General features: G+C 42.6%; 1 protein-coding gene across 1 annotated transcript; it reads right to left on the bottom strand.

The window, feature by feature from the left end:
- Nucleotides 1–1,299: 1,299 nt before the first annotated feature.
- LOC108023306 (achaete-scute complex protein T5) lies at nt 1,300–2,273 on the bottom strand. The gene has a single exon (XM_017092609.3). It carries the CDS (start codon nt 2,212–2,214, stop codon nt 1,540–1,542), a length of 675 nt encoding a protein of 224 aa, XP_016948098.1. The 5' UTR covers nt 2,215–2,273; the 3' UTR covers nt 1,300–1,539.
- Between the last annotated feature and the right edge of the window lie 13,642 nt (nt 2,274–15,915).

Raw genomic sequence — 15,915 nt, 5'->3', positions numbered from 1 at the left:
GTCTTTTTCAGACTTTAGTGCCAGGCCGTTCGTAAATATGCAATGCAAAAACAGGAAAAACGCCGGAAATAATAATTCGATAAATGCGCCGTGAAGAGAGCTCTGGGCCCCAGAACCGTTCGATTCTCCGCTCCAAGCGGCCCCCAAAACACAGTGCGAAAAGGGAGTTGAATGTAGATTGCGAAAAAATGATCCAAGAAACAATTCTGCCATTTTAAAATCGAAATGTCGAATGCCTTTCTATTCCTAGAAGGATAAAAATATTTAAAAATTCCAAAGCACAATATTTATACGCCATATATTTTGTAATGCATTTTCTTGCTGTGCAGCCCATCGCTCCTCCTTTGCACCGCATAACGAATCGATTGGCATGGAATCTGGCCCGAAACAGGAGATCAGTATGCAGCTCCGAGTTCCGACGGCTCCGAACGCTGGCCAGACGGAAGTGCGTATCCTATCCCGCCACTCTCATTGGTCTATTAACGAGGTCCAGTTCGCAGCACAGGAAGTGCGCGTGGGATGTGCACCTAGGTGCTCGATGAGAAAACAATCCCATAGGAAAATCCCAGGGGCGGGTTCAATGTCGCTTGGCATTTGGCTCGCCATGTGAATTTTATCTGTGGCAACTTCATCGCGACAGCTTCCGTTGCCAGCGACCCCAGCAGATTCCTTTCCAGCTTCAGCCCAACTCCTGGCTTTGTCGGGGGCGATCTGAGCAATTGCCGACCTGTGTTTCGCCGGCATTGCCGGAATAACTCAAAATTAGTTCAGCAATCGATCGATCGATCGCTGGGGAATTGTCGGCACTCGGTCTCTGATTAACTGGGGCTGGCCATATGCAAAAATGCAGCCAGTGCATTACCTGGCTTCGATTCACCCGGCTTAGTCCGGGCTCTTGTTTATGCAAAGTGCCTTCTTCGGTCCAGAGTCCTGACAAATTGTTAGGATAATTTAGCGACCAGGGATCGGCGATCTTGTAAATGCTTAACGGTAACAGTTTCAGATACATGTTTTTTTTAACAACATTAAAATTAAAGAGCAAAAGCAACAGAAAATCAACCAACTCATGTGGAATAATTTTAAAAATTCTGTTATCTACCCAATGATTTTAAAAAGTAGGATTTTTATGTTATTGTACTCTTCCTATTTCAGATAGAAATAGTTTTTTGTCGTATTTGACTTTGTTCTTAATTTTCCACAGACTTCTTGGTTTCTCTACAGCCCAACTTCCCAACCCAACTTCATCGCAAGAAAACACATCGCAGATTTCATTACAATTATCAGTTTAATGTCCTCCATGTTGGTTAAAAAAAAGAGATTCTTAAGTGTACATTGTCTTCCATCTACAAGCTAGTGCTATAAACTACATAAAAACCTAATGCTAATTTGTACAGGTGAAAAAAAAATCGTTTTGGGCAATATAAATACTTTGTGGCTGAGGTAATACTTGTTGGCCAATCAATGGTTCGTTGTGTGTGTGATGGTTGAGGGCGACTAGCGATTGCAGGGGATTTTCGCAGGGATCTCGGATCCAGATCCCTACAGATCGTCCTGCCAGAGGGATATGTAGTCGAGGATGTCCTCGTCCTCGGCCCCCGAGCTGCAGGAGTTGTTGCGGTAGTCTTCGTAGCTGTTCTCCAGCTTGGTGACGATGTGCGAGGAGGGTGTTGCTGCCGGGATCGCTGGTGTTGCTGGTGCGTAGTAGGAGCTGTTGCTGCTGTTGCTGCTGTTGCTGTGGCAGGAGCTCACGCTGCCGGTGGGCGACTGCAGCTGCAACTGCTGCTGCCAGGCGTAGAAGTGCTGCTGCTGCTGCTGCTGCTGCTGCTCCTGGTGCTGCTGCTGCTGCTGCTGCTGGAAGTGCAGATGTTGCTGCTGCAACTGCAACTGTTGCTGCTGCTGCTGCTGCTTCTGCTGGTCATTCTCATCGATGACCCTCTGCAGGCGGCGAATGTACTCCACGGCCATTTTCAGAGTGCTGACTTTGCTGAGTTTTTTGTTGGCCCCGGGACCGATTCCCCGGCGACCATTGCTCAGGTCGGCAATCACGGCCACGGGGATGTGCTGTCGCAGTTGGCTGAAGCCGTTGTTGACCTGCTTGACCCGGTTGCGCTCCCGGGCGTTCCGCCGGATGACCGAGGGCCCGCTGACCGGGGTGGAGGAGGAGGACTCCTCGTCGTCGTAGAAGAAGGACTGATTCTCGCTGCCCAGAGCCATTTCGGAAGAGGTGTTGATGCGGATGCGTTTCGAGTTGCTGCAATGACTTAGATGGTCTGTGCCTGAGCGCTGGCTCCGTTCTGATGCCCTTCCCCGTTCCGTTCGGGCTATTTATAGGGCTGCCAGGGCCCAGGGATCTCACCTGCGTGCCCATCTACCTGCCCCTCGCAAAAGGTGCAACAGCATCATCACTCAAGGACCGCAGCGCTGGGGTCTCTTGAGTGGAGTGCTTTCCTCTGATTTCCCATGGAGAGCAGAGGCAGCGCTCTCCGGCGATCTCTTTCTCTGCGAATTGCAGCTGCCTTTCGGGCCCGAGTGTTCCCTGTTTTCGAGTGAGAAGAGTTTCCCCTGCGTCCGAGTGGTTTTTGCCCACTTTCAGCTGCCCGTCGTCTGCAAACCAAAACTTAAACCTGGCTCTGTCGCGTGCCGGCTGCCAACCGGTTTCAAAAACCAAAAGCAGAAGGGTCCCGGCCTCAGAGACCCCGGTAACAACAACCCCTCTGAAGAAATGGAGCTCCAGATCCTAATGAAAGTGCCAGGCCAGCTTTTATGTCCCTAATAGTTGAGCCGCAATAAATCAGAGGGCCTAAACAAATCAAATACTAAGCGATGCGGTGTTGCCGAGGTTGTATAACCTAGGTTTAGTCGTTGATTTAAGACAGGAAAGCGTCCATAAAGTGCGGATAATAATAGCAACATAGGTAAAAATGTGTACATCGATTAGAGATATTATTAAAAGAGAAGGTAGTTGGAGGAAGAATAGTATTCTTTAAAAAGTCTTGTGGAAGTAAGCCAAGGACTAGAACAAAACCTTTTCTACACCTTTGTCCTCACCGATGACCTTCTGATCTCTCGAGTCAAGACCTTGTGCCCCTGGAATCCAAAGTTTTATGACCCTCCAAGGCCGCCTCGTCAACACCTCAAACGGTGATCCATTCGATCGCACCGAGCCCTACAGATCCTGCCCAGAAACCCGATCAGCCAGAGGCACTTTTCTATTAACACTCCTAATGCCCCGGGGTCCTTTATGCCCAGCGTAGCAGTTGGAGTTCCTCTCGCCGGGCCGAAAGTCGAAAGCATTTCGAAAGCATTTAGGAGGATTCCAGTGTCTCCGAAAGGCCATTGTGCCAGCGATCGCCGCTGGAGGATTCTGGTTGCACGCTAGGAAACCGTGCCGAAATAGATTTGAATTGGCATTCTGGTCTCCTTGGCATTCTGGCATTCTGGCATTCCGACCCACGCTGGGCCTCGTTTAACACTTCGTTTCTGCAGCCGCGGGGGATTGCATGGCATTGCATGTGGAAGGACATCTGAGGACATTCGAGGACATCTGAGCACAGGGCGCAGAGCACAGGTCACAGGTCGCAGGGCATCCCCGAGCGCAAACCAGATGGCCAAGGGCCGAAAGAATCGATCATATCCGGTCGGTCATGCAAAATCCATGTTGATGCAATAGAAATTCGCCGTGGCTCGATAAAAGGGAAACTCTGTCGTGGGCTTAGCATGCTTGGGATTTTAAATCCCAAAATCAGAGGTAAAATAGATCAATTGCTACGAAGGACGGGCTCAAATTTGATAAAAACTTCCCTGTATTATTTTAGATTTTCATAAAATATATTTAAAAACTATATTTGAGCTCCGAAAGATCATTGGATTCCTCCACCTGCCTTCATATACTTTTCCTTGCCAGTGTCATATACATATTTTCAAGCCTGCAGCCCATGCAGATATGTATTTTGTGCGAGGATCGCGGATCGGCGATCGGCAGCATGAGGCGCTATCATTATCTGACACAGAAATTTAATATAAATTATGTTGACATGTTGGCTTAAATATGTACGTATGTACGTACGTACGTCGTGTGGCTTTTGGCTTTTGGGTTTTGCCTCTCTTGCTTTTGGCTCTCGCTTTTTTTGCTGGCTGCTGCTTTGCTTACGATCATAATTGAACTGCAAAAATGAATCGAGGATCGTCTGCTTTTCTGTCTCGGGGCCGACTAACTAGTTCAATAATTGCTAGTAAGACACGGCGACAGCAAAACGAAAAAACCTGTGGATAAATCGAGGGGGCTGGGGAATATGGGCTCTGCATATATGGCATATCCAGCGAATGAAGATGAAGTCGTCATTAATATCGACTCAGCCTGTCAATAACTTGACATCGCATCATTTTTTCCACACTTCTTTAAAGCGGCACCCTTTTTAGCACAGTGGAGACTCGATTTAAGGACATCTTTCGAAGAATTTTACAATGCAAGGTTAGTTTGCTGTCTTTACTTTAAAAACTTGGGTTTGATTTCGAAAAAGAGCGGAATGAAAATTGGAAAACAAATAATGAAACTCGTACCTTATGTTGTTAGCTGCTCAAAACAGTAGCCCTCTTTTTGACTATATAACGACGAAAAAACTACTTAAACAAACACTTCTTACAACAAAAAATGACGGGCCCTATTTTTTATCGGACCATTTTTGACCAAGTTACAGGAAAAAAGGACGAAGGCAAAAATCAAATTTTTGCCAAAAAGTGAAACCCCCATTTTCGGCCAAAAAAATATCACTATTTTGGTCGAAACAACAAAAGTAATGGGCCAAAATGGGAATGTCATACCTTGCTGAGCTCGTAACAAAATTTCCAATCAATTGGCATTCACATTTTAAAAATTTATTTTTTGAAAAATTTTCGCAAAAAAAGACGATGCTACCCCTTGTAAAAAAATTCGAAATTTGGCAAAATTTTTAGTTTTCAGAATCAGCCGGAAAGTAACTGTGATCAATTACCTATCTTCTTAGCTGTCCAAAACAGTGCGCCTTTTAGGGCTCGGACTATTTTTGACCAAGTTACAGGAAAAAAGGACGAAGGAAAAAATCAAATTTTTGCCAAAAAATGAAACCTCCATCTTCGGCCAAAAAAAATATCACTATTTTGGTCGAAACAACAGAAGTATTCGGCCAAAATCGGAATGTCATAGCTTGATGAGCTCGTAACAAAATTTCCAATCAATTGGCATTCACATTTTAAAAATTTATTTTTTGAAAAATTTTCGCAAAAAAAGACGATGCTACCCCTTGTAAAAAAATTCGAAATTTGGCAAAATTTTTAGTTTTCAGAATCAGCCGGAAAGTAACTGTGATCAATTACCTATCTTCTTAGCTGTCCAAAACAGTGCGCCTTTTAGGGCTCGGACCATTTTTGACCAAGTTACAGGAAAAAAGGACGAAGGCAAAAATCAAATTTTTGCCAAAAAGTGAAACCCCCATTTTCGGCCAAAAAAATATCACTATTTTGGTCGAAACAACAAAAGTAATGGGCCAAAATGGGAATGTCATACCTTGCTGAGCTCGTAACAAAATTTCCAATCAATTGGCATTCACATTTTAAAAATTTATTTTTTGAAAAATTTTCGCAAAAAAAGACGATGCTACCCCTTGTAAAAAAATTCGAAATTTGGCAAAATTTTTAGTTTTCAGAATCAGCCGGAAAGTAACTGTGATCAATTACCTATCTTCTTAGCTGTCCAAAACAGTGCGCCTTTTAGGGCTCGGACTATTTTTGACCAAGTTACAGGAAAAAAGGACGAAGGAAAAAATCAAATTTTTGCCAAAAAATGAAACCTCCATCTTCGGCCAAAAAAAATATCACTATTTTGGTCGAAACAACAGAAGTATTCGGCCAAAATCGGAATGTCATAGCTTGATGAGCTCGTAACAAAATTTCCAATCAATTGGCATTCACATTTTAAAAATTTATTTTTTGAAAAATTTTCGCAAAAAAAGACGATGCTACCCCTTGTAAAAAAATTCGAAATTTGGCAAAATTTTTAGTTTTCAGAATCAGCCGGAAAGTAACTGTGATCAATTACCTATCTTCTTAGCTGTCCAAAACAGTGCGCCTTTTAGGGCTCGGACTATTTTTGACCAAGTTACAGGAAAAAAGGACGAAGGAAAAAATGAAATTTTTGCCAAAAAATGAAACCCCCATTTTCGGCCAAAAAAATATCACTATTTTGGTCGAAACAACAAAAGTAATGGGCCAAAATGGGAATGTCATACCTTGCTGAGCTCGTAACAAAATTTTCAATCAATTGGCATTCACACTTTAAAAATTTATTTTTTGAAAAATTTTCGCAAAAAAAGACGATGCTACCCCTTGTAAAAAAAAATTGAAAATTTGGCAAAATTTTTAGTTTTCAGAATATGCCGGAAAGTAACTGTGATCAATTACCTATCTTGTTAGCTGTCCAAAACAGTGCGTCTTTTAGGGCTCGGACTATTTTTAACCAAGTTACAGGAAAAAAGGACGAAGGAAAAAATCAAATTTTTGCCAAAAAATGAATCCCCCATTTTCGGCCAAAAAAATATCACTATTTTGGTCGAAACAACAAAAGTAATGGGCCAAAATGGGAATGTCATAGCTTGATGAGCTCGTAACAAAATTTTCAATCAATTGGCATTCACATTTTAAAAATTTATTTTTTGAAAAATTTTCGCAAAAAAAGACGATGCTACCCCTTGTAAAAAAATTAAAAATTTGGCAAAATTTTTAGTTTTCAGAATCAGCCGGAAAGTAACTGCGATCAATTACCTATCTTGTTAGCTGTCCAAAACAGTGCGTCTCTTAGGGCTCGGACTATTTTTGACCAAGTTACAGGAAAAAAGGACGAAGGAAAAAATCAAATTTTTGCCAAAAAATGAATCCCCCATTTTCGGCCAAAAAAATATCACTATTTTGGTCGAAACAACAAAAGTAATGGGCCAAAATGGGAATGTCATAGCTTGATGAGCTCGTAACAAAATTTCCAATCAATTGGCATTCACATTTTAAAAATTTATTTTTTGAAAAATTTTCGCAAAAAAAGACGATGCTACCCCTTGTAAAAAATTCGAAATTTGGCAAAATTTTTAGTTTTCAGAATCAGCCGGAAAGTAACTGTGATCAATTACCTATCTTCTTAGCTGTCCAAAACAGTGCGCCTTTTAGGGCTCGGACTATTTTTGACCAAGTTACAGGAAAAAAGGACGAAGGAAAAAATGAAATTTTTGCCAAAAAATGAAACCCCCATTTTCGGCCAAAAAAATATCACTATTTTGGTCGAAACAACAAAAGTAATGGACCAAAATTGGAATGTCATACCTTGCCGAGCTCGTAACAAAATTTTCAATCAATTGGCATTCACACTTTAAAAATTTATTTTTTGAAAAATTTTCGCAAAAAAAGACGATGCTACCCCTTGTAAAAAAATTGAAAATTTGGCAAAATTTTTAGTTTTCAGAATCAGCCGGAGTGTAACTGGGATCAATTACCTATCTTGTTAGCTGTCCAAAACAGTGCGCCTTTTAGGGCTCGGACTATTTTTGACCAAGTTACAGGAAAAAAGGACGAAGGAATAAATCAAATTTTTGCCAAAAAATGAAACCCCCATTTTCGGCCAAAAAAATATCACTATTTTGGTCGAAACAACAAAAGTAATGGACCAAAATTGGAATGTCATACCTTGCTGAGCTCGTAACAAAATTTCCAATCAATTGGCATTCACACTTTAAAAATGTATTTTTTGAAAAATTTTCGCAAAAAAAGACGATGCTACCCCTTCTAAAAAAATTGAAAATATGTCAAAATTTTTTGTTTTCAGAATCAGCCGGAAAGTAACTGCGATCAATTACCTATCTTGTTAGCTGTCCAAAACAGTGCGTCTTTTAGGGCTCGGACCATTTTTGACCGAGTTACTGGAAAAAAGGACGAAGGAAAAAATGAAATTTATGCCAAAAAATGAAATCCCCATTTTGGCATTTAAATTTTGGAACACAAGTTTTTGAAAATGGTTCGAAAAAAATGTTATGTCAATTGAAAATTGACAGAGTTAGGTTCTTAAAGTTTTCGAATCTTTTATATTTTTAAAGAAAAAACTAATTTTTGAAGTCTCTTTTGTCTCGATCTTGCGGCTAGACATCATTGAATCTCATTTCTGTTGCTGATCGAATCAAAAGCCAACTGTCAACTGTTCATGGCCATCAAATTGCCGCCTGATCACCGATCGCTGGGCGATGAAAGAACGAAAGCCGCTCTCGATTTCGATGCCCCCCTCCCACTCCAGTTATACACCTTTTATATATATATATATGTTTGATTTATGGGAGCAATGCGAATATGTCAACGAATCGGTGCGACATCTAAGGTGAGCGTTTTGACGCCGCCAATTCTATTTGGCCAATGCCTTATACCGATATCGCCAACTGGCAATGATATTTATGGCCAAGAGCAAAAGCCAACCGCTCCTTGAGAAATCCAACGCAGGAGGATGGCGATTTTTGATTAATTGTAATGCGAGAACTTTGATTAATTGCGGGCGGCAAGCGGCCCCAACATAACAATTTGTTTTGGCATTGCATTAAATCAGCCGAAAGGCCGGTGGAGTGGAGGGGGTTTTCGCTTTTCAGGCATCATCACGGCGTGAGATTGTAAGGCCAACACCTCGATAGCCTTTGCTGCCGTATTTATGAGTTGGCTCGAAATTTATGAATGGTCCACGGCTTTGGCCTCGACCATCAGCGGCTCTTTGCGCAGTGAAGCACTGAAAACAATGTTTCGATAAAAGATGCAAGTGTATTTGCAGTGAATGTAACATTTCATTAAATATACAAATTATATGTTTTGATTTTTACCCTGATCATATAAATTTAATGTATTATTATTGACCTACAGAAGTTAATGTATAGGTTTCACTTATAGACCTCTAATGATTCTGTTAAGGAATCATGATTAAAACTGTTTGTTAAATATATAAATATTATGTTAAAAAAAGTATAGTTTATTTTAAATATTTTGTAGTACACACCTTTTTTTCATTGTGCACTCGCTCTTCCTCTTCGTCTTTCATCCGCTGGCAATTGCAATTATGCAAAAAGTTGTCAAATACGGGAGGCATGGGGCGTGGCCCAGCATGACTATCAACAAAATACAATCAACAACAACAAGCGGAGCCGAAAAAATGGCCAAAAAATTGTACCAGTTCCTGTATTTTCCGGCAGAGCTCTCAGCAATTTACATGTCTCATGGAATCAAGAGCACGCCGCATTCTCCGTTCCGCCCAGCAAAACCAATCAACGCGTCTGTCAAAGCCGAAAAAAAGAGGAAAAGAGGCAACTTGGAAGCGGTTGCTTATCGGTAGCCGTGCTGAAATCAGCTTCTGGCACTCACGATCACCAGAAACCCGCCAGTCGACGGCGGTCAGGGGGCAGTGGAACCCCAAGCCTCCTCCCCGAAACCCAAGAGCCCCGCCCGGCGGTAATACAGGTGACCAAGTGCACCTTCAACTGGAGATCGACCCTTTAGCGATCCGTGCTCGTTGCTCCTGTCACAATTACAACAGCAAGTGCAGCGGACTAATGACAACCACGGTGGCAGTTGCCCCCGCACAGTGGGCCGGAACTCAAGGAATCCCCAGTAGAAGAATATGTCATTAAAAATGCCAACTATCTTAAAATGCATACAGATAGGGACAGATAGTATTGGACTATATACTAACATATATATTTTCTCAAATCAAAAATATTGGAAATTAAATTATATTAAGATCCTCTAGTTTCCGAATTACTTTCTATACTTTCTCCATTATCTCAACATTAGCTAAATACAATCTTTATCTGTTCCATAATGGAGACAAAATTATTAACAAGATTATTATAAAACCAATTTTTTTGATCTATTATTCCATAGTTGTAGGTTCTTCAAAATAAATATTAATTTCAAGTTTCTCTTGCATATATCTTATAAATTATATATCTAATAAATCATTCCTGCTTGATTTCGAAATCTCTCTTTATTTCAAAAATGCGAGAACCACTGTGCAAGTTGACATGGAAACCTGATATTGCACACACGCGCCTCGTGGCCCGAGCCTCAGGTTGAGGTCTTGAGGTCTGGAGATGAGATGGGATGGGATGGGACTGGTACTGAATACCGAGTACTGGGCACTGGTTACTGGATACTGGATACACTGGGCATCGGGAGCCTGTCGTCGAGACTCGAGCCTCGCTACTCGCGACTCGCGACTCGAGTCTCTTTTTACCTTTTGGCGTGCGCGTGCAGTGCAATTAACTTTTGTAGTAAGTCAGCCGGGGCAACACTTGACATTGACTTGGCTGGAAACCAGCAACAGAAAAAGCCGAAGCAGAGGTGGGGATCTCGGCACAGGGAGCCAGGAGCGTGGACTTGGGCGACAATTTCACCTGTTGCCTCTTGCCGCTGACACAGTAACTTATATTATTTGCATGCGTCGAACTGGTTTACATGGTGGGTAGGTATATGGAAAGGGACGAATATGGCGGAGGCTGCCACGTGCAAAAAAGGGAAACGCAATAGAGAATGGTCTAGTTCCAGTCTCCAGGAGGGGCGTGGACAATTACGGTCAGAGGTCGGGGTCGCACGCTGCGAACTGGACATGGGATTAGTGAGGAAATCGGTGGGAGTGAATGCGAGAGGCGTTAACCCATGTCTGGCAATTTAATGTGGGTCACTTGCGACCCCGAGGCAATTACAAATGTTTTCCCAATTGCCAGGCTACTTACTCTCCTTCAGCACATCATTAGTTCATTGTTATCGACTGCAATTAATATTGTTTCCTTGGAGAAACGAGCTCGATTATTCTGCACATCAATATTGCAATTACCATCAATAATATTGTGATAATTGTGTATCTGCTTGCAATACATAGCAGCATTTCAGTTCTTAAACAGCTCACAGCTTACTTTTTCTGACCTAACCCACTTAATTTAAATAAAAAAGCCCTTTTCCCGGCTGTATTCCACCTGAGATCCTGTAACACCCTGCCTGCCTGGCCATTTAATGTGGGTCACCTGACTGCGGGGCAATTACAAATGTCTTTTCGTTTGCAGGCTATTAATTTTCCGGAGGGCCAGCCACTTCAGCACATCATTAGAGTGCAGATCTTGTTCAATTTTTGGTGGCTTATTTTTCGTGTTTTTGCGCAGGCCCAGTTGTTTTACTCCCCAGTTGTACTTTGCTGTTACCTCTGTTTTCTGCCCGAATGGGCCGATTGCGTGCGCCCCGCGTGCTGCAGGTCTTAACTGATTCTCATTGATTAATTGCCATCATTAGCATACGGCAACGACGGCATGATTGATATGGATATGGCCAAGTACGCGCATATGCATCGCCTATATATATGCGCATATCTGCTATATAAGGCCGGACCACCGGCGAAGTTTCACCTCGCCAAGGCGGAATGCGGAGCTCTTGGTGCCGCACAGCACCTTAAAAGGCAAGTGGCTCTGGGTTTTCGGCATAGAGAGATCCAATGGGCGCTAATTGTTAACAAATTGTTGGCCAAAAGGGAGAAAGAGGGGCAAAAACACGCAAGGTTCCTCCAGCATCGCCGCATATAGCTCCCCCTTTTTATTTTTACGTTTTTTGGCGACGCACGCAATCTTCGCGTAACTGAGAAAATCCATTACAAGCCCTACAGGGTCACGCAGCCCAAATCCTGAAACCCTTACCGACACCACAGTAGCCCAGGCCGTCGGTGCAGAGCGGCATTGTCAAGTTTATTAGACCATTCCGCAGGATGGATGGCATAATAATAATGATGAGGCGCATTGTCCAGAGCCTGGGAACCGTAGTTGAATATTAAATGCAAATTTTGCACTAATTTGAGGCACCTGAAGGTCCAGAAACCACTAACAACATTTTGATTAATCTCATATAAATTACAGGTATTCATCTTGCATTATTTTTGTGTTTTCTGGGCTCTCGTTAATATTTTTCTCTTCCACGTAAAGAATCTATTGAAAAATACCCACTATTTTCAATTATAAGAGGGCTATTTTAGAAAGGTATCTCATGAACGAATCGAATATGCATTACTTTTAAGCGCTTATCAGTTTTAAATTGCGTTTTAATTGGAAAATGTGTTTAGATCCGTTTAGCAGTGATAAAGTCATCACTTAACCATCAAGCTAACTACCAGTTCAGGGCAAAGATCTAATCTTAATCTTAAGGCCTCGTCTTTGGAGGGAGCTGCGCCCCCTTGGCCCCAGATACTCCCCTGAGATCGTGAAGTGTCCCGCTCCCAGTGATGGATAGACTTATCGGGCGGACTCAATTCCTCGTGGACCTCATTCACACGTTCTCATATTTCCTGTCCCCACTTGGGCCTCCATTTAATGGCCTCCACCTGCTCCTCCTCCATTCGCGTCCCCATATCACATGTGATCGATTGAATAGACGGGGCCGCCCCATAATCTGGAGCCATCGCGGTGATCGTGGCTCGTCATCATTACGCGGCCCGTGGAGCTGCCATAACTTTCCATCAACAGTTTCAATTTCAATATAGCCCAGTCCCCTGGAAGGCCCCTCGATCGGGTAAAAGTAGCTAACTACCAGTTTTTCCTCCCTTTTCATTTCGTTTATGTTTCTTTCTGATTTTCATACCCTGCCAGGGAGTATGTCGGGCTCTTACCAAGGAAGTTATACTAAAAGCAAAATATTTTCCCTATTTTTAGAGTTTATAGATACTTTTTTAGACATTAAAATGTAAAAATAGATACTTTACATGCTTCTAGCACTTATATTTTAAAACCCCATAAGGGGAATTTAGGATTTTCTACAAGTAACATAGTTACAAAATCTCGCATGGCCTGAAAAGAGTGTTGAAAATTCCTATTTTGATTTCATATTTTTTGTTTTTAATTTTTGCCGTTTGTGTTTTTGCTGCTGGCGTTTTGAGGATGAGCCGGGGACCTTTGGACACACCGCCTGGGGCAACAATTTCATTTTCACTCCCGAGGCACCAGCTCGCGGTGACGATGACGACGGGGACGGCGATGAGGAGCTTGCGACGACCGCAGGCAAAAGTGTGCCCCAATTTAATTGAAAGCGGTTTTCGAGCGGCCTTGGCCACTCATTTTTTCATCGTTTTTTTGCTCCTGCTGTCTTCTGCGCTTTTTGCAGTTTCATTTCGAGGTGTTGCCTTTAGCTTTAGCTTTATTGATTGAATTGACGAAATGGAAATTTGTCAATTCTCACCTGGCCATGTGAATGAATATTTGTGGTCGTGCACTGAGTTCCCTTTTCCAGATCTGTGCGGTCGACTTTCAGTTTTCGTCTTTAGTCCTTCGCTTGCCCCGGGCAAGGTCAGAAAGTCTTTAAGATAAGGCGCTGAATAAATGCCCTCGGCGCAGACAACTCAATCGCATCCTTGCGGCCAGAGTGTTATCCTGCCTACAAGAATAACCTTTTAATTAAGCCATGACGATAAGCGCTCCGCCGAGGGAAAATAAAAACGTTTGACGCTCTTCACGCGTGTTTGTCATATCGGAAATGAAGAACCGGACTTATCGCCACGGTCCCCCGTGAATGAACTCTCTCACATCTTGGGAAGGAAGGAGAAGGGGAAAGGGGAAAGGGGAAAGGGGAAAAGGCTATCGCCTCATGAATGAAACTCGTTTGACATTTGGCAAACGATTAGATTGGCCTGCAAGTGCATTAGTTTCATCCAGCTGCACAAGTCGTCCGCCTTGTCTCCTCTTTACCTGCAGATACAATTGTATCTTTTCCTCTTTTTGTGTGGCTACACGCTACACGCTCGCTATCCTTATCGCAGTTTTTTCTCGGTCGATTTCTGGTTCTGTACTGCACACTGGGTTCTTTCCTTTACGATCTTGCCACCAACAACGTCCTGTTGGCCAGCCATTCCGCGGCTGGCCCCGTCTGATGTCATAAACTGCGGCCATTAAAATGAAATTTCAATTGCAGCCGAATAATCATCGCCGCATCCCAAGGGGCCGGGCGATCGCGAATTGAGCGATTAACTTGCACTTTCCCTGCTCCCAATCGAGATCTCTCTTCCTATTACGCTCCATTAGTGTATGGACTTATGGAAAAAATTGGAAGAGGCAGGTATTATTGATGCTGAGAACTTGTTGCTTAAACAATTCCTTAAAAAATATTATATTAAAAATCCATTGGCAATATTAATGGCGAAAAAACCCTTTGCGGCGCCGCTTTTATTTCAGCCCTAGCCCCATTTTCGATCCGCTCCCTCAATCATCTTTTATGTGGCCCCCTGGCTGGGCTCGCATTTCACGCCCTCCTGCGACCTTCTGCATCAATTAAGTCTTTGATTAATACGCATAAAACTCTCGATTTGCTGTGCCTTAAATTGAATTCACATGCCCCATATGCTTGGCGAAAAAGCGAACTGCTAAATGCGCGTTTGCATCTTGACCCTCATAGCGGCTAAACGAAAGACTTAAGCGACGAACTTGATTTTAACAGCTTGACGTAACTTTGTTGTCAGCACAGCGGTGGCTCGCTTTTAACTAGGAATCAGATGGCGCCTTCAATTAAGCTCAAAAAACTCCGGAAACACTGATGAAGCTGCAAAGATGTATTTCTTTTGTTTTTTAAGCGTAATTATAAAACCGCAGGATATTCAAATTGAAAATGCAAATCCGAAATAGCCCGAAACCGAGCAAAAACTCATACGAAACGGAAGCCACAAATGGCAGCGTGAAATTAGAGGGCGTCTAACGTGAAATTAGCAGCTCGTTCGCTCCGCGGATTTATGGCATTTGAATAACTCAAATTATAGGCCCTCCGCTGACTTTTATCTCAATATTTGTTTTGGCCAGGCAGGCGCGCAAAAAGGGAAATTTCTATAATTTGCATGGACTGCGAGACCGCAGTTTATTTTTTGGCTATGTAAATCATGCGGCCTAAACCGCAAATTAGCCACACGTACGATGTTCCCTTTTCTCGTTAAGCCGCGGCCGAGTCCTCCTCAATGTCGACCAATAAATATCAGGCCGTCTGGCGTGTTAATAGAGCAAGTGTTGTTTTGCTCACTTTCGGCGTTAAGTGCTTCGCACAGGGGCTTTTGCTCCTCCGACTGCCGAATGCCATCCTTGTCCGTCCGCGAGTCCGTAATCACTAAGTAAATAAAAGCTGCCCGCTCCTTATTCTCTGTTTGTTTTTCGAAAGTTGGACAAAGTGCCACGCCCCCGAAACGGGGCATAAATCATCGCCTGGGCTGTTTTACATTTATCAAAATGAAAAACCATCCTCTTAACTATCTTCTCCCAATTTCAGTTTAATGGGGCCAGGTTTAAGCCCCCTGTGGCTCCAAGGAATCTTTTTTACTATTGCCAGCTTGCTTTTTAAATAATCATATAATCTTTCTTAAAAAACCATAAAACCAACAACGGATGAATATTTTATTTTATTCCTGTGCATTTCTGATGATTTTAAGCCACGAGATCCCAGATGTGGGGCCACACTTGTAATTATGTGTGAAATCCTTACTTTCGGAGGGCGTCGAAAACGTGGCATTTGCATGCCAAGGTGGGTTATTGCGAACGGGTTTATCCCCTGGATATTTTTAGCCCCAAAAGTTGGTTATTCTTCAACATGATTACTTGAACAATTGAAGAGTGTTGTGTATACCCCAAATAGCGCCATCTATCGGCTGGCAATATAAGCTACAAAGTATGCTACACAAACTTGAAGATACAGTATCTCAAAATGTAATGTAACAAATAACAGGTATCTGAAAGTATACGACTATTTCATACCAGAGAGTGACAATCTTTTTCTTGCAGCATACTTACAGATACTCCTCATTTTCTATTTATGATGCAGAAAATGAGAGAATTCCATCTTGACAAAATCCCCTTCTTTTATAAAAAA

Source organism: Drosophila biarmipes, chromosome X (genome assembly GCF_025231255.1).
Source record: "Drosophila biarmipes strain raj3 chromosome X, RU_DBia_V1.1, whole genome shotgun sequence".
NCBI classification, from domain to species: Eukaryota; Metazoa; Arthropoda; class Insecta; order Diptera; family Drosophilidae; genus Drosophila; species Drosophila biarmipes.
The sequence above is the reverse complement of the archived record's forward strand: the minus strand, read 5'-3'. Positions and strand labels throughout refer to the sequence as shown.